The 23,211-nt window shown below is 46.2% G+C and overlaps 2 protein-coding genes and 1 pseudogene across 2 annotated transcripts; 1 reads left to right on the top strand and 2 right to left on the bottom strand.

Moving 5' to 3' along the window:
• The first annotated feature begins 7,041 nt into the window (after positions 1-7,041).
• Positions 7,042-8,365, top strand: LOC136521529 (protein ALP1-like). Its single transcript, XM_066515274.1, has one exon. It carries the CDS (start codon positions 7,083-7,085, stop codon positions 8,244-8,246), a length of 1,164 nt encoding a protein of 387 aa, XP_066371371.1. The 5' UTR covers positions 7,042-7,082; the 3' UTR covers positions 8,247-8,365.
• A 150-nt stretch (positions 8,366-8,515) lies between these two features.
• LOC136521527 (putative receptor protein kinase ZmPK1) lies at positions 8,516-11,086 on the bottom strand. Its single transcript, XM_066515273.1, has one exon. It carries the CDS (start codon positions 11,084-11,086, stop codon positions 8,717-8,719), a length of 2,370 nt encoding a protein of 789 aa, XP_066371370.1. The 3' UTR covers positions 8,516-8,716.
• Positions 11,087-12,575: 1,489 nt separating this feature from the next.
• On the bottom strand, positions 12,576-18,077 carry LOC136523539 (putative receptor protein kinase ZmPK1; annotated as a pseudogene).
• Positions 18,078-23,211: the final 5,134 nt, after the last annotated feature.

Here is a 23,211-nt window from a genome sequence, read left to right as displayed (position 1 = left end):
TATCGCCCAACCCTTTGGATCATGGGCTCCGGCTCGCTCGACCCCTTGAAAACTCTAGTTTGGTTTTAGTGAATTGATGAAACCCTAAGTGCTAACCTAGTTTATCAAGTGATCATGAGATAGGTAGCACATTCTAAGTGGTGAAGTAAATGAAGATCATGACATGATGATGGCGATGCCATGGTGATGATCAAGTGCTTGGACTTGAAAAGAAGAAAGAGAAAAACAAAAGGTTCAAGGCAAAGGTATAAGTGGTAGGAGCCAATTTGTTTTTGGTGATCAAGACACTTAGTGAGTGTGATCATATTTAGGATCAATAGCCATACTATTAAGAGGAGTGAAACTCGTATCAAAATGCGATTATCAAAGTGCCACTAGATGCTCTAACTCATTGTATATGCATTTAGGATCTAGTGGAGTGCTAACACCCTTGAAAACATTTGTGAAAATATGCTAACACATGTGCACAAGGTGATACACTTGGTGGTTGGCACATTTGAGCATGGGTTAGAAACTTCACCAGCGGAGTGTCTGCTTGTAGAGTGCGGATAGTCCGACGGTGCCACCGGTGTCCTATACAGAAAAGATAGGGGCTCACAGAGTGGATCGGACGCTGGCCTCAACTTGATCGGCGCGTCCGATCAGTAGAAGCAGTGAAGACGCTGGCGTCGGTCTTCGACCGGACGCTGGGTAACTTCATGACCAGATGCTGAGTGGGTGCATCCAGTCCCACTGACGTGGCGGCGCACAGAGGAGACGTTGAGTGACCGGACGCTGGGTGAGTCCGGTCGGGTATGACCGGACGCGTCTAGTCGTAATTTTTCATGAGTGGAACCTTACTGGAAACGACCGGACGCTGGGGTCCTGTGTTCGGTCACTTTGAGCACTGCGTCCGGTCACTACTTAAATGTACTGATGACCATTGAGATCGAGCGATCAGTGTTTGAAGCCGATGACACGTGGCAAGCATTGGGCGATCGAACGCTGGGGTCCTGCATCCGATCGATATGACCGGAGCTTCCGGTCACCCCGTGTTGTGCCCAGTGAAGGGGTACAATGGTTCTATTTCATGGGGGCTTCTATTTAAACCCCATGGATGGCTCAAGCTCACTCTCTTAACCATTTGCATTGACATAGTAACCTTATGAGCTTAGCCAAAGCCCTCCCACTCATCTCTATCATAGATTCAACATCTTTGTGAGATTGGGAGAGAATCCAAGTGCATTGCTTGAGTGTTTGCATCTAGAGGCACTTGGTGTTCGTGTTTCGCTACGAGATTCGCTTGTTACTCTTTGTGGTTGCTGCCACCTAGATGGATTGGAGCAGCGAGGATCATTGAGCGGAGGTTGGTGATTGTCTTCCGCTCTGATCGTGGTGATTGTGAGGGGTTCTTGACCTTTCCCCGGTGGAGAGCCAAAAGGTACTCTAGTGAATTGCTCGTGGCTTGTGTGATCCTCATCTTGTGTTGGTTGTGTGGCATCCTATTGAGGGTTTGGCGTGTGATGCCAATTAGCACGTGAACCTCCAAGTGAGTGAATCGCCACAATGAGGACTAGCTTACCGGCAAGCAAGTGAACCTCGATAAAAATCATTTTGTCATCATTTGATTCCAAGGTGATTGGTATTCATTCTTATGATTGATTGGTTCACTCCTCGACTCGGCGGTATAACCATCTTGCTCACTCTCTTTATATTACCGTAAACTAGTTATCAAGCTCTTTAGTGTAGCTAGTTGTGAGAGCTTGTTAGTTTGGTTAGTGTGGCTCTTTAGTTAGTCTTTGAGAGCACACTAACTTAGTATAGTGGCATAGCCATTGTGTGGTTAGATACTAGAATTATGGCAGGTGGCTTACATTTTTAGTAGGCTAGCGCAACACTTGCTTCGCCTCATAATTGTCTAACCGGTTTGCTAAGTGTTGTTGTAGAAATTTTTAATAGGCTATTCACCCCCCTCTAGCCATTAGGACCTTTCACCCCTTGTGTACGGGATCTGGTTCGCCCGACCCTTTGGTCGCGGGCTTTGTCTCACCCAACCCCTAGGTTGCGGGCTCCATCTCGCCTGACCCTTTGGGTCATGGGCTCCGGCTCGCCCGACCCTTTGGTCGCGGGCTTCGTCTCGCCCGACCCTTTGGTCGCGGGTTCTGGCTCGCCCGACCCTTTGGTGGCGGCCTTGACTCACCCGACCTCAAGGCCACGGACCTCGTCTCGCCCAACCTCTTGGGTGAAATGTCCGTTGGGGGTTAAGGGTATATATATACCTTTTCTTTTACTCCCCAACAGCTATCTGTGATTTAAGTGACCGTTGGGGCCTAGGGGGTATATATACCTTTCCCTTTCTTTCCCAACGGTAGTGACAAATAGAAAAAACAAACGAACCAACCTGCTCCCTTCTTCCTCACTTCAGCACACTCAAAATAGAGCAGGAGCTCTCTCTCTCTCACTCTATTGTTGACCTCATGCCCCCAAGCAAATCCATTGATTTCCCCATGAATCCTTGAGGGATAAGGATCTAAAACTTGATAAGAGAGCATCTCCATTGATTCCTAAACTCTAAAGAGCACTTGGTTCACATCTTAGCCGACGGTTGTGTTTGTTACTCTTGGAGCTTGGCTCCTAGCCATCTAGAGCGTCGCTCGTGGAGCTTGCCAACTTGTGTGGGAGCCCCGGGAGGTTTGTAACCACCTCTTGCAGTGAGTAAAATTACCCCTCATCTCAAGAGTTCACTCTCTTGACTTGAGAACGAGGTAGGGTTGCAAATCCCTAAGCCTTAGTGGTATACCTCAACAACATGGACATAGGCAAGCCTTGGTGGCGAGCTGAACCATGGGATAAATCCTTGTATCATCGTATTCCTGTGTTGCTTCACTTATGTTTTTGTTGTTGTTGAGGTGATTTCTAGAATTGAGGCCGATCTACTTGTGTGTGGTGTTCCCACCACTTTCAGCTGTCAAACTATGATCTACCACTCTGCAGGAAGCTAAAAAAATTTACCCTATCTAAATTTCATTGGGTAGATTTTGAACTGTGAACTAATATCTCCTGCAGGTGCGGCAGTGCTGCGCTCATAGAGCGGCCGTGTCGCGGGTGAATTTGATTTTGGTTTGAGTTGAATTTTACAGGCCTATTCACCCCCTCTATGCGTACCAGAGATCCTACAGAATTGCTTGCAATAATCTCATGGTCCTTAGCGTAGATTTAGCATATGATATTCCATTATTTTGTATTTGTTTTGCTGGCATACGCCCTGCGCAAATTCTTTTGCTGCACAGAGTCAAAGCTGATGGGTAATTCAGCGGCATGCTCTCACTGTGGACAGCCACTATCCACGAAAAGCGAAAGTGGGGAAAGATTCTATCATTAGCAAGTAACTTATGTGCCTTATGATTTTACTCATACATAATAAACTCCATAGAATGTTATTTGTTTATATTGACGCAGCGCTGCTAAACATTTTATCTTGTTCGGCCAAGTCTACTGGGCTGTCACTAAAATACTGTCTGTATTTTTAAAGTGGCTTAACCATATTTCTTTAGTTTTCTACCCCGCTAGCTACTCCATGACCCAGATTCATAAATTTGTGTTGTTCCTAGTGGGCATTTCCAAGGTTCCTCGTTGTTCCAGCACATTAGATAACGAAGTTCAGTTTGGTGCATCTAATGAATTTGTTACAACAATGCATACTTAGAAGCTTTCAGAACAATTTGGAAGATGCAAGAGATAAGATATTTGTCCTGGAACATTGTAGAATTAGCTTCAAAGCAAAGGAATGGCTCATGGTGAAGTGTACAAGGTTTGAGAGCTACATACTTGTATGATAGAAAATATTTAGGAATTACATAAGGAGAGGAAAGTTCTAGAGTAATCTTTGTATATGATAATTTCGATGGTTGCCACTTGTCATCAATCCAATGGTTGTGAGTGTATATATAGGCTTTAATCCTGAGAGTGTTAATCTAGGTCACATCCTAATTTTCCATTACCGAATCCAGATCATAGGGAAACAATAGGCCCCAAACAAATAAATGTTTCAAACTCGAGTATACTAAAAGCATGTATTATATATGTTAGGGGGGAAAGACATCTTTGCACTCACAATAAACATTACGAAGATCATAATAGAAAGGCTAAAATTATATAGGAGCTATGTAGATACTAGAAAAAATCCTATATGTATCCGTAATTGGACAGAAACATTAGTAATACTTGGTATTTAAAATAAAAAATTATAGCTCTTTTGGTATATAGGATTAAAAACTGAAGTAATTTGTGCAGCTAAGGATCCATTTAGATGACTTTCTATGAATCCTTAATCACTAATATATATATATATATATATATATATATATATATATATATATATATATATATATATATATATATATATATATATATATATATATGATCGCAACAACATGTTTGAGGAAGACATGAACCGACAGAGTCTACTAGCAGTTCTTGCTCATACCTTGATGATAGCCTAGGCTTGTTCCTTTGGGTGGCCATCAGGTATGATCACCCGTGGCCTGAGTCCAGCTGAGTCTATACAGATGCGAAGGCAGTCGTTATCGCTGTGGGTCTTGCCTCCTCCATGACAGCATAACCCAATCGGGGGCACCGAAGGAGTCCATCATGACGATCGACTGCTCCACGGCCATTTCCTGGGTGCCATACGAAGGAGTCCATCGCAATGATCGCTTGCTCCACAGCCATTTCCTGAGTGCTATAGAAGTGATAAAACAAGATATACAAAGCAGTTCAGACTGCAGAAGATGAACAATACTTACTCATAGAGAAGGTCGAGTGAGACAATGCTAAGGCACACGGTGCATCTGAGGGCTCTTGACTTATATAGTAGACAGGGGCTGATGGCACGGTCCTATATGTCAATTTGTTCAAAGATAGCTCGCTAGGGCTCCTCGCTGGTAACCCAAGCCACAAATTGTTTCTTGTAGCGACCCAATGATATGGACTGTGGTCACAATAAGAACACAACGGATCGACGAAACTGATCTAGAGACCGGTTAAGCCGATGTTGAGCCTGTTCTTCGTGTGGTAGATTCCCGAACACCTCTCGGGACGATCCGTCGGGGAGGAGCACGTGGAGGGTGTCTTACGATTGGCAAGGCCACCTAGAATGCTGTCAAATCTTGTCAGGAGTCGTGACGAACAACAAGGTAGAGAGAAAGTAGGGTAAAAGAGGGTATGTGTTGTGTTTTTTTTTTTACTTTTGAAGTTGGGATCCTCAATCGGACATGATCCTCCCATATACATAAAGAGGGTGGTCTTATCCTAGTAGGAACCAAGTCCAAAATGTGTTCTACATGTTTTTCATGCCAAAAATAGATCCAAAACCGAATTAGAAATCAACTTAGTTCCGGAAAGGCAGGCGGTTCACAGGCTTGGTATAGGGTCAGCCAGGGCAGGCATAGGAGCTGGTTTGGGAATCGGCCTGGCCGGTTCCGGGGCAGGTTCGGCAAAGGTGTCTCCATCCTTTTTCTCCATTTTGCTCCTTTTTGTGGCTTGAATTATATTGTTCCAAATATTTTTCGGCGCGTTTTTTATGTCAGAAACTTTGGTCTACATCGCATTCCATGTTGGCACAATTTTGCGTGTCAACATATGCCCCCTATTTTTAGGTGAATGAAACATGATGAATCTCAAAACACAAAAGAATAGCGACGATGCCCAACTCATCAGTTATTTAGCATCTAAGGGCATCTAAAAGCACCAAAAAAATATGAACCCCCATTTTATTTCCTGGGAGTCACCCATTTGGGTGCTTTGAAGGCCGTACGAGCCAGGCTGAGAAACAGGAATAGCAAATCAAACATGTGAAGTTGCAGCCCACGCACTCAGCCAGGCCTCCGGGTCCGAAATCAAACACGCCCATGGATTCCTCAAGGGCCAACTGTACTTGAACTCGAACCACGCAGCCGCCCAACCGGCAGTCCGGCACACCGGCCCAAGGCCGGAACCGTGGAACTAAGTAGAAGCACAACACATCGGAGAAACATGGTGGACAACAGCCGGTGCAGTGTTTGCGGTGGCCTGGATTCCTGGAAACACTCCCTCCTGGAGTGTCATATGGCGAAGGCCGTCTGGGCGTTGGAGCGAGATGAGATCGCTGGAGCAATATGTATGATCAGTGAAGGAGATGCGAGAGCATGGTTAGCGTAAGTGTGGAAGATTTTGTCTCATGAGGCAATCACACGGGCCATGATCCGCTTGTGGGCGATTTGGCATGAGGCGATCGGTGATTCACGAGAATGTTTTTTAAAGCCCCTTGTCCACACACTTCTTTGTGGAGAGGTATCTGGAAGAGCTCATGGTGACCAAGCCGACTCTGGGGAGCAGTGCGGGCGGACTGCCAGCGTCGTCATCGAGATGGCTAGCCCCACTGCCTGGTCTTGCAAAAAATAAATGTTGATGCTGCAATGGCAAAGACCTCTGATCTTTCTGCCGCAGCTGCAGTGGCGAGAGATGAAGCAGAGAATTTTTGGGAGCATCAGTGCTAGTATTGGAAGGCATAACCAGCCCGGAAGTAGTGGAAAGGATAGCTTGCCGGGAGGGTTTGGCGTTGGCATCGGACCTGCTACTGCACAAGGTTAGGGTGGCTTGCGACTGTATCAATGCAGTGAAGAATATCCATGAAGAGGGAATAGAGCTATACAGGGCAATAGTGAAGGAGATCAAGACAAGGAGAGCAACCTTCCCCTATGTGGAGTTCATCCATGAACGAAGAAGTTTAAATGTGGATGCGCATATATTAGCTAGGAGCTCTATATCCATGTCTCTTGGGAGACACGTCTGGTTTTTATCGTCACCCAAATGGTGTTTGTAATTCAATCCTGAGCTAATAAAGGGTGGATTTTTTTTAAAAAAAAGTAGAAGCACGACAGCCAAAACGAAAAAAAATCGATCCCTCCCGGTCCCATACGCGACCCGTGCACGGAAGCGGCATCGATCGGTGTCGCATCACTGCGTTCGCCTACGAAATCCTCCCGTATTTCGCAACACCGACGGCGCAACCACTCCCGCACCACCACCACCACCAGCACCATGCGCCCCCGCCTCTCCCCTCCATGACGACCCCGCCACCCCTCCTCCTCACCGCCCACTCGGCCGCCGCGCTCCTCGTCCTCCTCGGCCCCACCGCCCGCGCGCGCAAACGCCTGCGCCGCGACGAGGCCGGCTCCGCCTCGGACGCCGAAGCGACCGACCCCGACCCCACCCCGGCCCCGGCCCAGGCGACACCCGCCGCGGCCCCGGAGCGGGAGACGCCACCGCCGGCGCCGGCGCCCCTGCCGCTGCCGCCCACGAGCCTGGACGACTACCCGCTCGCGTTCCGGGTCTCGGCGCCTACCTTCCACTTCCTCTCGGGCCTGCTTGACCCGCTCCTCTCCCACCCCTCCCTCCCGTCCCCGGTGCTCCTCGCGCTCGCGCTCGCCCGCCTCGCGTCGGGCCTGCCCTACCCGGCGCTCGCGGCGCTCTTCCGCGTCCCGCCCTCCGCCCCCCGCGCCGCCTCCCGCCGCCTCCGCCGCGTGCTCCTCGCCAACTTCCGGTTCTGGCTCGCCTTCCCCTCCGACCCAACCAGCGCCTATTCCGCCCCGCTCCCCTCCTGCCGCGGCGCGCTCTGCTGCGCGCGCTTCGCCGGCCCTACCGGCCCGCTCGCCGCGCAGCTCGTGGCGGGCGCCTCCTCCCGCGTGCTCTCGCTCGCCGCGGGATTCCGCGGCGACCGCACGGACCTCGAGGTGCTCAGGCTCTCCTCGCTGTATCAGGAGATCGAGCAGGGGAAGTTGCTTGACTCTCAGCAGTACCTGGTTGGGGATGGGGGTGGGTACCCGCTGCTGCCCTGGCTCATGGTGCCGTTCCCAGGGCCAGTGGTGCCTGGCTCCCCTGAGGCGGAGTTCAATGCTGCGCACAGGGCAATGTGCCGCCCGGTGAGGCGTGCTATCCGGAGCTTGATGGGATGGGGAGCCATCGCTAGGCTCCGTGAGGAGGAAAGCTCTCGGGCAGCTGTGGCGTGCATTGGGACATGTGCAATGCTTCACAATGTTTTGCTGACTAGGGAGGATTACTCTGCATTGGCGCCGGATGTTGAGGAGGCAGAGAGTGATTTGGGGGAAATGCACAGCCAAAGAGATGACGCCGGTGCCGGAGCAGAAGGACTCGAGGTTGATGGTCGTGCATTGGCGTTGCGGACCGCATTGGCAGCAACAATGAAGGACCTGCGAGCGCCTGACTAGTGATGATGATTGTTTCACAATTCCTGTCATTGTCGATTCTTTTTAATCATATATAGTTTGTATAGTGGTGAATATTTTGATTCAATTGGATTTGTCACTCTTCAGTTAGTTGCTTGCTCAATGAATGAAGAAAGAAATTAGACTGTCACTTGACACATGTTTCGAGTGAATATTTCGAGTGTTGACTCATCATGACTGTATGCACTCATCTAGTTGTTGAAATCCAACTGTAAGCATTTCTACACCAAATAGCATTTCAACTGGATACATTTTGTGTAGAACAAATTATATAAATATGTATACTGAAGCTCCTGAAGGAGTTTGGATACACTTCATTAAAGTTGCCCCAAGACATGGCTCCATTTAACCATTTTGTGCTACAGCACGCCACTATTATTTTATTCACCTGTCCACTATCACAGTATGCACATCAGCTTGGTAGAAGAAAAAACTAGCTAAATTATGCAACACTATTCCACTAGTGAAAGCAGAGTTTTAAGGATATGGTTCATGCTAGGTCTTTTGCTCCTCTCCTCTTCCACGCATGACACCGCTATCTTTAACATCGTGGCTGCTTGTAAGTAGTTGAATTCTCCATTCAGTCTGCAGTCAACAAACTCCAGGAGCCATGACGGATCTTGGGTTGCCAATTTCTCTTTGAGAATCTCAGCAGAGCATCGGATAGACATTTCGACCACCTCCTCGCCCTCAATTACCCAACTGGAAACCCGAATCCCTTTTACTAACTCGAGGAGCACTACACCATAGCTGTAAACATCAGCCTTCCCTGTTATTGGAAGATTTAGAGACCACTCTGGTGCGATGTACCCTCTAGTCCCATGCACCCTTGACAGCATCTGTGCTCCTGCTCCTCGACTTAGTACTTTAACCAATCCAAAATCTGCAATTTTTGGTTCGAATTCTTTATCTAACAATATGTTCTCTGGTTCAACATCACAATGCACGATCCATTCATGATGGAGATATGCCAGTCCTTTTGCCACTCCAAGTGCGATATTGTACCTTTGGCTCCATTGCAGCACATAAGTCAAGTCCTGATAATCAAACAGAAATCTGTCTAACGAACCATTTTCAACAAACTCGGAAACCAATAGCTTGTGAGTTTGCTCAGCACAGAAGCCCCAAATTCTTACCAGATTCATATGATATATTCTTCCAATGATGCTGAGCTCAGATCTGAACTCTTGTTCTCCTTGCATCATATCACTTAGCTTCTTCACTGCGACCTCCCTTTCATCATCAAGGACTCCCTTGTAAACCGCTCCTGATGTGCCACTTCCGAGCTCTTCTTGGAAACACTTGGTTGCCCTCTCTAACTCCTTGTAGCTGAACCTTTGGAACAGGCTGGAAATGATCATGTAACCTTCATCCATAGTCTCTGGTCTTCTCTCCCATTTGTTAACAATCCAACAGCCTACTATGATTAAAGTCACTTCAATGACAAGCAATGTCAATGCAGAAGATAGGAAGTATCCAAACTTGAAACTGGAATTGTCACCCACGAACATTTGTGATGAGGGGTATGCTTCCTTTTCAGTAACTTTGCAAACATGTCTTGGTCTAGGAGCCAATTCTGGTGAAGACCATACTGCCATTGGAGTTTTCAGATAGATATCATTGTAAGGATCTGCGAAGTTCCTGCCGTTGAAAAGAAATGCCTTTGGATAACATTCGCCTGTTCCCTTCCGGTAACCAAAAGCTTCGCAGTTGGTATTGTTCAAGCACATATCCCTGCACATCCACCATGGCGCCAGTTTAGAATAGTTTAAGTCATAGCCCCATAAGTCCGTTCCAGGAAGCTTCCTAAATGAAAAGGGCATGGTATTAGTCTTGCGCCTGCAACCTTTGCTCCAGTCACTTGGTTCAATCATCTCAAATCCTTCAAGGCAAGAACATGACTCTAGCTCCGGTCTGTATTTGCACAGACTGTTTGCTCCACACAGTCCATGTATATTGCACACTCGAGGGAATGCCATCCAAGAGACTGACCAACTGCCAGTGGTTATGTTTAGGCTATACAACCTAAGGTTACCATCATAGTCAAGAGTCAATCTCCTCATCATCTCATTGCCGAGATCAGAAGCTTCAAATTCAAGCTGGTCACTTGCCACAAACCGTCCTGTCTGGTCAAGGACCCCATACCGGGTACTATTATAGGTAGTCCTACCATTATCCCATGGCAGGTAGAATGGATCTGGCCAATATATGCTACTAGTCTCAGGACCATTGTAAATAAGAGTTAGGATGTTGTTACTGGCGAAGTAGAAGGCATAGAAGCCTGAATAGAGCAAACCTCTAGCAGAAGCAGATACCAACTTAGTATTTCGAGTCATCGGCTGCAATGGTAGAAGTGTATCAGTTGGTGAGTCGAAGCTTCTCCAGAGGTGATGCCCATCTGTATCCATGACAACAAGGTTGCCGCTATTGAGAAGCATTGCACGATCACTGCGAGATGCGGTGGTGTTGGTGCTCCATATGACCATGCCATTATAGTCCACAAGGATCAAGCCTCCATTCTTCTGGAAGATGAGCTTGGAGCCCCTGCCATTGACTGGAGCATCACGGTTAGCCGTCCAGGAGACAGTCTTGCCAGATGCCCAGGAGAACCAGATAGAAAAGGTGAAGGCGTTGGTGGCCACCTTGTAGAAGCCACAGGTGAAGGCACCATTAGGCGACACTAGGATGGCGGTGGTTACATCCTGAGTGGAGATGGAGGAGCCTCTAGCAAGGTAGCTCTGGTCGTTTGCAACAGAAACAGAGGATAATGATACAAGAAAGGAGACAAATGTGGTGAAAATGCAGAGGTCTCTCATGGCCATGGCTACTTGGCAAAGGTGCACAGAGGAAAGATGGGCGAGTCATTTATAGCATAAGAGCCAATAGGTGCCCTGGCGGCTTCAAGTGGCCTCTATCTCTGACTTTCTGTGGCATGTACTTGAGTACCAGTAGCTGGGAATGGGACTGATTGGTGGATGACCTGTAGAGGACGGTAAGGCCAGATGTAGCAGACGGTTGACTATGTGATCACAGTTCAGGACGTCTTTGAAACTTGTTTCTGTATAAACTCTAATTTCTCCAGTACCCTTTATGTACTTCTGTAGCCGCCACACAAGTATTTGTCAAAATGTTTGTTGTTTGCAGTTCTTCCCTCTTCCCATACAGTGACCATCGCCGTAGTATACCTGTTGTTTCTCTTTTCTTCAGTCTACTTAGCCTTACAGACATCCTTTTCTAATGAAAAGGATTCCTGGCGCAACCTCAAGAGTTACGATGTAAATCTGAACATTGACGACTAAACGGGGTAGTAATCTACACCTTTTGGAATATTTGGAAAGAGAGAAATAGGAGCATTTTTAACAACGAGATAGAAACGGTGCCGCAAGGATAAAAGAAGACATAGAGCAAAGGAAGAGAGCACTCGTTTATGTTTAGCTACTGTTTTCCCTTGGGGTGTGTGTTTCCCTCTTATCCCTACTTCGGGGGGCTTTAAACCCTTATGTGGAGTGTCTTTGCTTGTACATAAACTCTCTTTCCCTATCTTAAGTGAAAGGCAGAGCTCCTGCCATTGCGTTCAAAAAAAATTTCAGCCATTGCGTTCAATGTTGCAGACAGTTACTTGCATAAACTCTGCATTGAGCAAGTAATCAACAAAGACCGGAATCTTGTTTCTATTGAATCTTGCATAATCTTCCTAGGTATGACACTGTCTACGTAGCATGTGTACCTTGAATTGGACAAAGGTTAGACAAAAAATGAGCAGGTCTATAGTTGTGACCTTTTTTTTATAGTATAGTTGTGACCTTACTATGGCCAGGATTAGGACTTGACCAATGCCTCAGGGAAACATGTCAAGGATGGTGTGTTTGTCTAGTGCTGGATATTTCTTATGTATACTGGGTTCTAAAGTTTATTGCCTGCTACTGAATCAAACAGAAAGAAACTAGACTACCACTAGATGCATCTTAGTGGTGTAGATTCTTGATGTTCTTGATGTTTTTACCGTATTTTTAAGTATAACTTTATCCAATCTTCTAGTTTGTTAGGATCCCTGCATTTCCAAAGGTTTATAGTGTAAGTGTACATAGACCGAAGTATACAAATAATTAAACCAAGTGAAACACAAGTATCCTGTTGGCCCATATTAACAATAGTGGAGCTTTCAACAGCATTATGGAGATATTAACATGATAATTCTCTAGTTTATTTCATATAAAGCACTCTCAAGATATTTCACAAAAGATTTGCATAAGACTCCCAGTAATGTTCTGAGCAACATGACACGATAGCTGTTAGTAACAGAACTAGACATTATTCCACCAGTGTAAGTAGAGCTTCAACGACATTGCTCATGCTTGGTCGTCTTCTCCTCTCCTCTTCCACACATGACACTGCAATCTTTACCATCATGGTTGCTTGTGAATAATCGAATTCTCCACCCAATCTACAATCAACAAACTCGAGGAGCCATGAGTGATCTTCTCTTGCCAATTTCTCCTTCAGTATCTCGGCAGAGCATCTAACAGCCATTTCCACCTCCCCATCCGCCTCGCCTTCCACTTGCCGAGTGGATACACGCATCCCCTTCACTAGCTCAAGAAGCACTACTCCATAGCTGTAAACATCAGCCTTGCCGGTAATTGGAAGATTTAGAGCCCATTCTGGTGCAATGTAGCCCCTAGTCCCGTGAACTCTTGACAACATTTGTGTTCCTGCTCCTCGACCTAATAGTTTTACCAATCCAAAATCTGCAATCTTGGGCTCAAAGTTCTAACAGTATGTTCTCTGGTTTAACGTCGCAATGAATGATCCATTCGAGGCATTCATGGTGGAGATACGCCAGTCCTTTTGCTACCCCTAGTGCAATGCTGTACCTTTGGCTCCATTGTAGTACAGGAGATAGGTCCTGATTGTCGAACAGAATCCTGTCTAAAGAGCCATTCTTAACAAATTCAGAAATCAAGAGCCTGTGACTCTTCTCAGCACAAAATCCCCAAATTCGCACCAGATTCATATGATAGATTCTTCCAATGACACTTAGCTCTGACCTAAACTCTTGGTCCCCGTGGACTACATCATTTAGCTTCTTAACTGCGACAATCCTTTTGTCACCAAGCACCCCCTTGTAAACTGCCCCTGATCCTCCACTTCCAAGCTCTTCCTGGAAACACTTCGTTGCCTTCTGTATCTCCTTGTAACTGAACCGTCGGAACTGGCTGGAAATTATTGTGTAGCCTTGGTCTGTAATCTCAGGTCTTCTCTCCCATTTGTAAACGACCCAACACCCAACTATGAATAGTGTCACCTCAATTACAAGCAATGTCAATGCTGAAGATAGGAAATAGCCAAATCTAAACTTGGAGTTGCCACCGTTGAACATTTGCAATGTAGGATAAGCTTTTTTTCAATACTTCTACAAGCATGGTTTATCCTAGAAGGCGATTCCTGCGAAGAGGTCACAGCCTTGGGTATTTTCAGATAGATATCTAGATATGGATCTGCAAAGTTCTTGCCATTAAAAAGCAAGGCCTTAGGATAGAAATTGCCTAGTCCCTGCCGATAACCAAAAGCTCGGCAATTATCGTCGGAGCACATCTTCTTGCACTTCCATAGTGATATTTTACTAGAGTAGTTGCCATCATACCCTCAGAAATCTATTCCTTGAAGCTTCCTGAATGAAAAAAAATTGTTAGCAGTGATATTTATCTTGGGCTTGCAGCCTTTGTTAGATATTTAGACATTTTCATTATCAGTTTAATCTAAAAAAATAACATCAGCAGGTTCATGACGGCATATATGTGCATATGTATATCTCTAATGAACGCTACAGCATGCAGAGATGCAGATATGACATACAGATAAATACAGGTAATCAGAAAGATTACACTGTACCCAGCGGAGGGTCCCATGCCGAGGGCACGGGAGGCTCCATTCGCACTAGTCGACATAGTGCGTTGCTCGAAGTCGCGGACCACAGTTGGTGTAGGACGATGTTCGCAGTGCAGTCCCATGAACGGATCACCAGGAAGAAAACGCCTTGATGTTCCGCAGGCAATCACCAGGAAGAAGACGCCTTGATGTTCTGCAGGCAATCACCAGGAAGAAGACGGGATCCAAGAGCGATCACCACCAGGAAGAAGACGTACGTGGACGAGCAGTCGCGGATCGCTCCACATAAACCTAATCGCCGCACACCCCGTGCAAGGTTCTTAAGCGGGCGAGGGTTCCGAAGGCACCTGCTCTCCCGCTCCTCCGTGTGCGTAGAGGTACGGAACGGGGAAACCAGAAAGCTACTGAGATGTGGTTTCTCTCAGGAGCGGTTGTGGAAGACGGAGATGATCGCTCCACAAAAACCTAATCGCCGCACACCCCGTGCAAGGTTCTCAAGCGGGCGAGGATTCCGGAGGCACCTGCTCTCTCGCTCCTCCGTGTGCGCAGAGGTACGGGACGCGGAAACCAGAAGGCTGCTGAGATGTGGTTTCTCTCAGGAGCTGTCGCGGAAGACGGAGATCTGGACTGACGGAGGACTCGGATATATAGGTGCGACGGGAAGGGAGAGAGGCAGCGGAGAATCTCAGGAGACGGAGAATCGGAAGGATATATAGGTGCGACGGGAAGGGAGAGAGGCAGCGGAGAATTCCAGGAGACGAAGAATCGGAAGCGAAAAGAACGATAACTGACGCAATCAGTTCGCCTCCACCATCAAAGGGAGTAACCCCCGTGATTATGTGGAGGCCGCGCCACGGCACGGCCCACGGCCCGGCCGGCGGCGCGCGTGCGTGGCACGCCTTTATCCTTTTCTCAGCTTCTCAATTTAGATGAATAATTTTCAACCATATAAGCCGAGTCAACGTTCAATCAAAATTCCGTATGGTATTAAACCATACGACGCTTAATGTTACGTACCATAGAGTTTTATTTAATTTATTAAATAAAGCCAATATTATATCCATCAGCCTTTGCTCCAGTCGCCTGGTTAGCCTTCTAGGCATGAACATGATTCAAGCTCTGGTTTGTATGCGCAGAGGCTGTTGGCCCCGCACAATCCATGTATGTCGCAGAGTCGAATGAATGCCATCCAAGAGACCGACCTGTTTCCACTGGTGGCATTTAGGCTATAAAGCCTCAGGTTGCCATCATAGTCAAGAGTCAACCTCCTCATGACATCCTCTAGGCCAAGGTCAGAAGCTTCAAATTCAAACTTGTCACTAGCAACAAATCGGCCTTTATAGTCAAGAACTCCATAGTGGCTGCTGTTATAAGTACTCCTTTTATTTGCCCATGGTTTGTAGAATGGATTAGGCCAATATACACTACTAACTCGAGGGCCATTGTATATAAGACTTAGAACATTGGTATTGTCAAAGTAAAATGTGTAGAAGCCTGAATAGGGCAAACCCTTGGCATATGCAGATACCAACCTAGTGCTCGAAGTCATCGGTTGCCATGGCAGGAGCGTGTCGGTTGGTGAGTCGAAGCTATTCGAGAGGTGATCTGGGTTCATGACAGCTAGGTTGTCACTGTCGAGAAGCATTGCACGGTCGGCAGGAGTCGAAGTTGTGCTGGTGCTTCATACAATGGTACCATTGTAGTCCAGAAGCTCCAGCCCCCCGTCCTTTTGGAATTTGAGCCTGGAGCCCTTGCCGTTCACCGGAGCGTCATGGTTGGCAGTCCAGTCCATGGTCTTGTCAGCTGAGTTGGAGAACCAGATGGAGAAGGTGAAGGCGTTGGTGGCCACCTTGTAGAAGCCACAGGAGAAGGTGCCATTGGGTGACACCAGGATGGTGGTGGTGTCATCCTCGGTGCAGACGGTGGACCCTTTAGCGAGGTAGTTTTGTTCTTTCGCGACAGCAATGGAGAACACCAGAAGGAAGGAGGAGATGAATCTGATGGGAATGGAGGGCCATGGCTACTTGGCAAGTGTGAACAAGCAAACCGTGTGGCAGAGGGTCATATATGCTCATCAAGGGATCACTTTCAAAATTTGTCAAGCCAGTAATTTGGCAAGCTATGATTTTAACTTGTATTTAATTTACTACTAAAACTTACGAAAGTCTCACATTTGGCTTGTCAAATCTATGTTAATGTTTTTGCTCAACTTTTAGCTTGCCAAATTTTAGCAACCAGAGAACCGAACTAGGTTCGGGTGGCTAGCTGAGCTAGGTGTGCTCGCTGCCGGCGTTAGTTCGAATCCTGGATTCGACTCATGTCTCTCACCGAGATTTATTCCCAAATAAATTCTACAGCCTCTATCGCGTGGAACCACAAAGAGATTGCGACGCGCCCGTCGTCTACGGAGCCGTAGATGGTTCTGGTGATCTCAAGAAGGACGCGATCTTTCTATCTGCATGTAGTTGTAGATCTGATTATGTACACGTGGTGTGTGTAGGGTGTGTGTAGGTGTGTGTTCGTACATAAACAGATTCTACAGTTGTACCCAGAGTAGAGGCTAAAAAAAAGCAACCAAGCAGGCCCTACGTCAGTACCAGGTAGGAAAGAGACTAGGCGCCCAATCCTTAAGCGCGTGTTTAGTTGGCTGGATTTTGGAATTTGGGCTGCTGTAGCACTTTTGTTTTTATTTGGCAATTAGTGTTCAATTATGGACTAATTAGGCTCAAAACGTTCGTCTCGTAATTTTCAATCAAACTGTGCAATTAGTTTTTATTTTTGTCTACATTTAATGCTCCATGCACGTATCGCAAGATTCGATGTGATGGGTACTGTAGCACTTTTTGAATTTTTTTTAAAACTAAACAAGGGCTAAATGTTTTTTTTACAACATCCTTGAACGGTTGAACCCGTCCAGGACGTGAATGTCGAATGTGAGCTGACAATGACAGTGGGGTGCAAGAACTGCTCTGTACAGACTGTATCTAATGAAGTCGTTGTCTTCGGCCCCGTTCGTTTCAGCTTATCAGTCATGATATAGTGTTTTTCTCTCATAATAAAACAACGTTAGCCGGCTTATCAACCGTAGAAAAACATCGGCCGATTCTCGTGCCAGAGCCATTCCTTCGCTGCTTCACCTTTGCCTGAATGGAGCATGGAATGAATGCGATACACAAAGACGCGATTTGCATTGTTCATCTCATTGCAGTTGCTCGTTAAAACTATCCACCACCATAGCTCTGTAGCTTAGATATTGTATACCGGTGGTTAGCTCAACCCGTCCAGCACGGCAGTGCACGAGTCCGTGCCTAACTTTTGTGTAATTATTTATTTCTACAAGTATAGTAGCATGTATACTAGGCAGTACTAGGTAGACAAGCAGGGACTATTTCTTTCCAGGATGTCCTGCGGGTATATCACTGTAGTTACCGTACATGTACCGTGTGAAGTTTCATCTCCGTTGTGTGTCGCAGACCATTCCTTTGTTAAGGAGTGACGAATAAATCAAAAGAGATGCGATCTGTTCATCTTGTTGCCAATACTAGCTTAGCTATACAGGCGTGTTTGGACCAAACTTGCTTAAGTGCATGTTTGGTTCGTCTAGTAGCTACTAAATTTAGTAGTTTTTAATTACTTTAGTAATTTTTTAACCAAACGATATGGTTAAAAGCTACTAAAAGGACTTTAGTTCTCTCTATTAACTCTGGAGTTACTAAAAATAACTAAATCATTTATTAGCTACTAAAATTTAGTAGCTCGAACAAACACCCTCTAATTAAAACTCTGCCTATACCTTCCCCGCGACACGTTTGGTTGGTGTCCTCGGAACGTGATTGGGCCAGGCATCCGTTCGTCGCCCAGGCAGACACATGGCTGTTTGGATGGTGGCTGGAAAAGGGCAACGCCCCAGGCAATGCCCGCCATGCCCTTTATCAGGGTGGCGTTGGGTTGCCCCTCCTAAATTTTAGTCGTTGTCTCATCAAATATTTGGATATATATGTGAAATATTAAATATAGACTAATTACGAAACTAATTGCATAGTTTGCAACTAATTTGCGAGATGAATCTTTTAAGCTTAATTAGTTCATGATTTGACAATGTTTTGCTATAGTAAATATGTGCTAATGACGGACTAATTAGACTTAAAAAATTCGTCTCGTGGAGTACTGACGGATTATGTAATTTATTTTTTTATTAATATCCGAACATCCAATACAATATCCTCCGACACATCTCCTAATTTTTAGTCACTAGATCCAAACACAACCAAATAAGCCCAAAATCAGTCGCCTAGCTTTGCCTTAGATGTCAAAATCAGTCACCTAGCTTTGGCTTAAATGTGGCTAGTTGATAAGCTAGCCACATAAATCACGAGCAGCGCGTGATGTCGTGTCCTCGAAAAAAAACACAAATCATGAGCACACTGCCTTTTCTCTTTTATTTTATTGTTTTGTCCGATCGGCATTTCTCTCTTTAACCAAAAAAAAATTAAATGGCCCTTTATTATATCCTTTTGATGTGAAATTATTTGTGGACATATCAATAAAAAAGTACTTATTATTCCCAAAAAAAGTACTTGTTGCACATATATAAGTTCAAAGAAAATTAAACACATATAGAGAGTTGTCATTACAAATATTTAATCTTAATAATTTTACTAATAGACAAAAATCATTTAAATAAACTAGGATTAGATTCCTCCATTTTAAAGAGAAATTGGACAAAAACCTCGATGACGATTAATAATTACGATCCAAATATTTTTCATGACACCCCTAGAATGATCACAACTATTAATCACAATCCTAGCTTTGATAAACGATAATAATACAATTAAGACGTCCGTCCATTCGTACGCCTCTCTCTGCTCACTCCCGCAAGCGCCACTCATTCAACGACCCTCTTCATTATCTGCTCGTCCGTTTCTAAAAAAATCACTCCCGCATGCCTCGCTCGGCTTTGCTCCTGCATGCAGCGCTCGACTGCCAGCCCTACCAGGTGTTGCACATGGCTGCCCTCTCCCAGTCTCGGCGCGCGGCTGCTGCTGCCTCCCTACCGCGTCACTCAGCCGCTGCCACTAGCCTACTGCCTACAAGCGCCGCCGGACCGTTGCCTCCGGTGAACTCCACACGCCGATGAGCCTTTATTTCCCCAAGCAGCAAGGAGATGTTGCGATGTGATAAAAACACATGTTGCAAGCTATGTGTTTAAGTGTTTTAGATGTTTTAGAGATATGTTACAAATATTTTATATGTATCTTGCAAAAGTAGATCGGGATGTTGCAAATGTTTCAGAGGCATGTTACAAAATTTTGTTCAAAAATGTTTCATCTGTTGTTGCAAGCGTTTTGATTTGGATGTTGCATATGTTTTACGCATATGTTGCAAGAGTATGTTTCAAATGTTTCAACTGTTTCAGTCTTGTGTTGCACTAAGTGTTTCTATGTTGCAAGTTACAAGTGTTTTATCTGGATGTTGCATATATTTCACACATATGTTGCATTTATATGTTCTAAATGTTTCATCTCCTTCAGACGTATGTTGCATTCAAGTGTTTCATATTTTAGAGGTATATTCAGAGAGTCCATGGGGCACGGCAAGCCAGGGGCCAGCGGATGGGGCACACTAGTGTCATGCGGACTGGGTGTGCTCGTCCTCATCCCGGCTCTCGGGTCTCGCCCGTGCGGAGAGAAAGAGAGGAGTGGGTTAGGGGGAAGGAGTAACGATGCAGCGTTTCTCGTTGGCGTGTGTGACAGAGGAGGTCTCGATCGGACTCACGGAAAGAGAGAAGAGGTCAGGGGGATCTAGGGAGAAGGAGCGGTGGGCACGACGCGGGCGTCGCTTCAGTCCGGATGGCCGCTCTAAAAAAGATTGCATTAATAAATGCAAAGATTTGCAAAAAGGCTCGTAGCCCTTCCGTGCGCTCTCAAACTCTTCCCGTTCACCACCGTCGATGGCATCGTTGTTGCCGTCTATTCCCTCAACCCCTTTCCTTACCTGTCGGATCCCCTTGTTTTCCTCAGCCGTGTTTCCCTCCTGGCCGCGGTGTGCGCTTCGTCGGTCCCACTGCCCCCTCATCTCGGGGCTCATGGCGGACGTGGTCCCATCCCTCGTAGCTAGGTTCCATGGTGACCCTACAGTCCGCAGATCTCGTGGCGCTAAGGGTGTCCCCAACAGATAGCTCGGAGCTAGCTGTTCTGTGATGTGGAGGAGAAAGAAACGTAAAAATACTAATCGCTAACGAGAAACTCGTTGCTAGCTCACTGTAACATCCTCGGTGTTACACCCTAAATTATTTACTGAAACATGTCATGAGCATCATGTTTATGTGTTAGTGTATGTGATAAAGTATGTCGATCAATTTCTTATAACCTAAAATAACTAATAAAAATGTTAAACAAAAGTGGATTCAATAGCTCATGTATATCAAGTAGGGTTTAAAAGTAAATTTTATTGAACAAAAATGCTATAGAACATATATGTGGCACTTAAATAAAGTTTGGAATTTAAAGTTTGTAGATGATAGTGAAATACTTGTTGTTGAAAAATGATATTACTAACTAATATTTCTACTAGCCTAGGAATTGCAAATTGAAATCAAGTTCAGCTCAAAAACTTAGAAATTTTCCAAGTTTGTCAACAGCTAGACATTGCTATGTTTAACAAATTATTTTGAGAGATTGGGTTAAGAGGTGGTGTCTTGTTTTAGCTTGGATTGGTAGCCTTATAGGCCATTTTTAGCATAGTGAAGGCGGTTTAGTGTCAACCTCAACCGTTTAGTTGTTATCGATGCTTTAAAATTCATGCATGACACGTTCTTGGGCTAGCTCGCCGGGTGGACACAATCACCAGGCTCGATGGCTCAGCGTCACTATGCTGGTCGCGTGTGCACGCGCTGCCGTGTGTGGCCGGCCGTGGCTGCTTCTGGCCTGGCTACGGCCCCACCGCATGGATCCACCATTGCTTCCACCTGCCCCGCCCTGCGCCGCGATGAAACCTCTACCAGCCCCATCACCTTGTCGTAGCGTCCGCACTGCTGCCCTACCTCGCATTGCCGCTACCAACGCCACTGCAATGGTGTGCTATGCTACCGCTCGCCTTGTCCTCACATGCACATGGGCTGCCCCGGCTGCCACACGTCGTCGCCTCTCCTTAAAGGCGCTGCGGTCACGCATAGTGCGTCCCCACATGCCTCTACGCGTGCGCATGTGGTCTGACCATGTTGTCACGTAGCGGGTGCGTAGACGCTGCCTTGGGTCTGGCCGGCCGCTTGCCACCAAGGCGAGGATGAGCCGAGCCAGACCTGCCTCTCCCTCTCTGCCACCACGACCGGCCGACCCTACTTGCTTAATTCAGCGTGGTTGAGTCACCATCGCTTGATTCATCACGTCCCTGGATTCTCCATTAAGCCACCTAACCCCCGACCCCCGCCCAGCCTTGAAGCAAGCACGACCAAGCTCCAATTTAGAGTTTTGCCCACCGCCGCGCCGATAAGGCCGAGTTTGGCTGTGGATGTGGGCAGCCCTCCTACTGGCCCTCCCAAGCCAATTCACTTGCACCACTAGATTTGCCTTGCCTCCCTCTCCACCTTGCGCATGTCAGCAGAACTGTTGCCGCCTCCCCGTTGTTGCTGACATGATCGTGCCACCATGGTGCATCACCACATGGCTCGACCGTATGTGGCTAGCCCTCCTCCGCCATCCTCTACCACAACCATCACCTCAGCTAGGTCCACGATGGTCTACTGATGCTCCCTCGCTAGCCAGTTAGGTTCTTAGGTGCTCTAGATCGTCGAGGCAGCTGCGCTGCCATCACGGATGGCCGCGCGCCGCTGCAACCTTCCCCAGTCAATCGTGTCACCCCGCACCACTGATTAACATAGCCGCTCAGGTTGAAGATGGTGACCGGCCCGTTAGGTGGTCGGTCATAGGTCCCTGGTGCCCGACGTAGCCGCGCTATGTCATCGGCCGCCGCGCTGCCGTGCGCTAGGTCGCAGGGGGTGCATGCTGGTGAATTAGGGAAAGGATAGGGGGTTAAGTGAGAAGTTCTAAGATAGGAGAAAATAGTGTTAGTACTTAATTGTAAATTGGGAGGAGTTCGAGGTCTCTTTTGCAAAGTCTTCCACGCACGCGGGATTCCTCGACGCGGGCCGTCTCACGTGGGCCGCGCCTGCGGGCCACCGTACACGCACTTTGTCGTGTGGGACGCATGTGTGTACCGCGCAGGAGATTTCGGTTTTGTTTTCCTAAGGAATTAGAAATAATTTTCTAATTTAATTCTTGAGCTGATCTTTGGTAAATCATATAAAATCATGTAGGTATCCAAAAATTATGAAACAAATTTTGGTAGGTTCCTAAAATTGTGCTCTATCGATTAGTCTATTTAGTTCATATATGAACATATTGATACCAGGAGCTATTAAATCAATTGAAAATATTTAATATTGTTAGGAGAATTATTGTAGGAATTTTTGTGGTAAATTAGTGATAGCTTTAGTCCTGAAATTTTTATAGTTGCTTCATTGTATTATTATGAGCTCACTATAATTTTTGTAGCTTTCGAATAGACTAAGCATTAAGGTAGTTAAATGCTCTTTGTTTTAAATATATATTAAATCATTAGTAGAAATAAAGATATATCCTTCATTTGTGAAGCTAGATGTTTGTTAGTTGAATCCAACACCTTGCTTGATGAAAATGGTAGTTAGCTTAGTATCTTAATCATTAGAGCTAACTTAGTGGCTTAGTATGCGTATTCTTATTTTAAAAGTTGCTATTGCATAAATACTAAGTATTGCATCATCATCGCATGTATGTAGAGAACGAGTTGGTGGAGATAGTGACCACCGGCGATCACGAGTTCAAGGAGATCGTCGAGGAGTACGAGGAGGAGATTCTCGTGTAGGAGGTTCTGGAACCGTCACTGACTGACTCAGCTGACACCGTGTGTGCCCAAGGCAAGCCTCGGTGCATAACCCTTTATTTTTTATAATCACTGTTTATATATGTTATGTGCATTATGTTATAGAAATTTTATGAAAACCACATGCATAAATATA

Source organism: Miscanthus floridulus, chromosome 18 (genome assembly GCF_019320115.1).
Source record: "Miscanthus floridulus cultivar M001 chromosome 18, ASM1932011v1, whole genome shotgun sequence".
Taxonomy (NCBI): domain Eukaryota; kingdom Viridiplantae; phylum Streptophyta; class Magnoliopsida; order Poales; family Poaceae; genus Miscanthus; species Miscanthus floridulus.
This window is presented reverse-complemented; position numbering and strand designations above follow the sequence as displayed.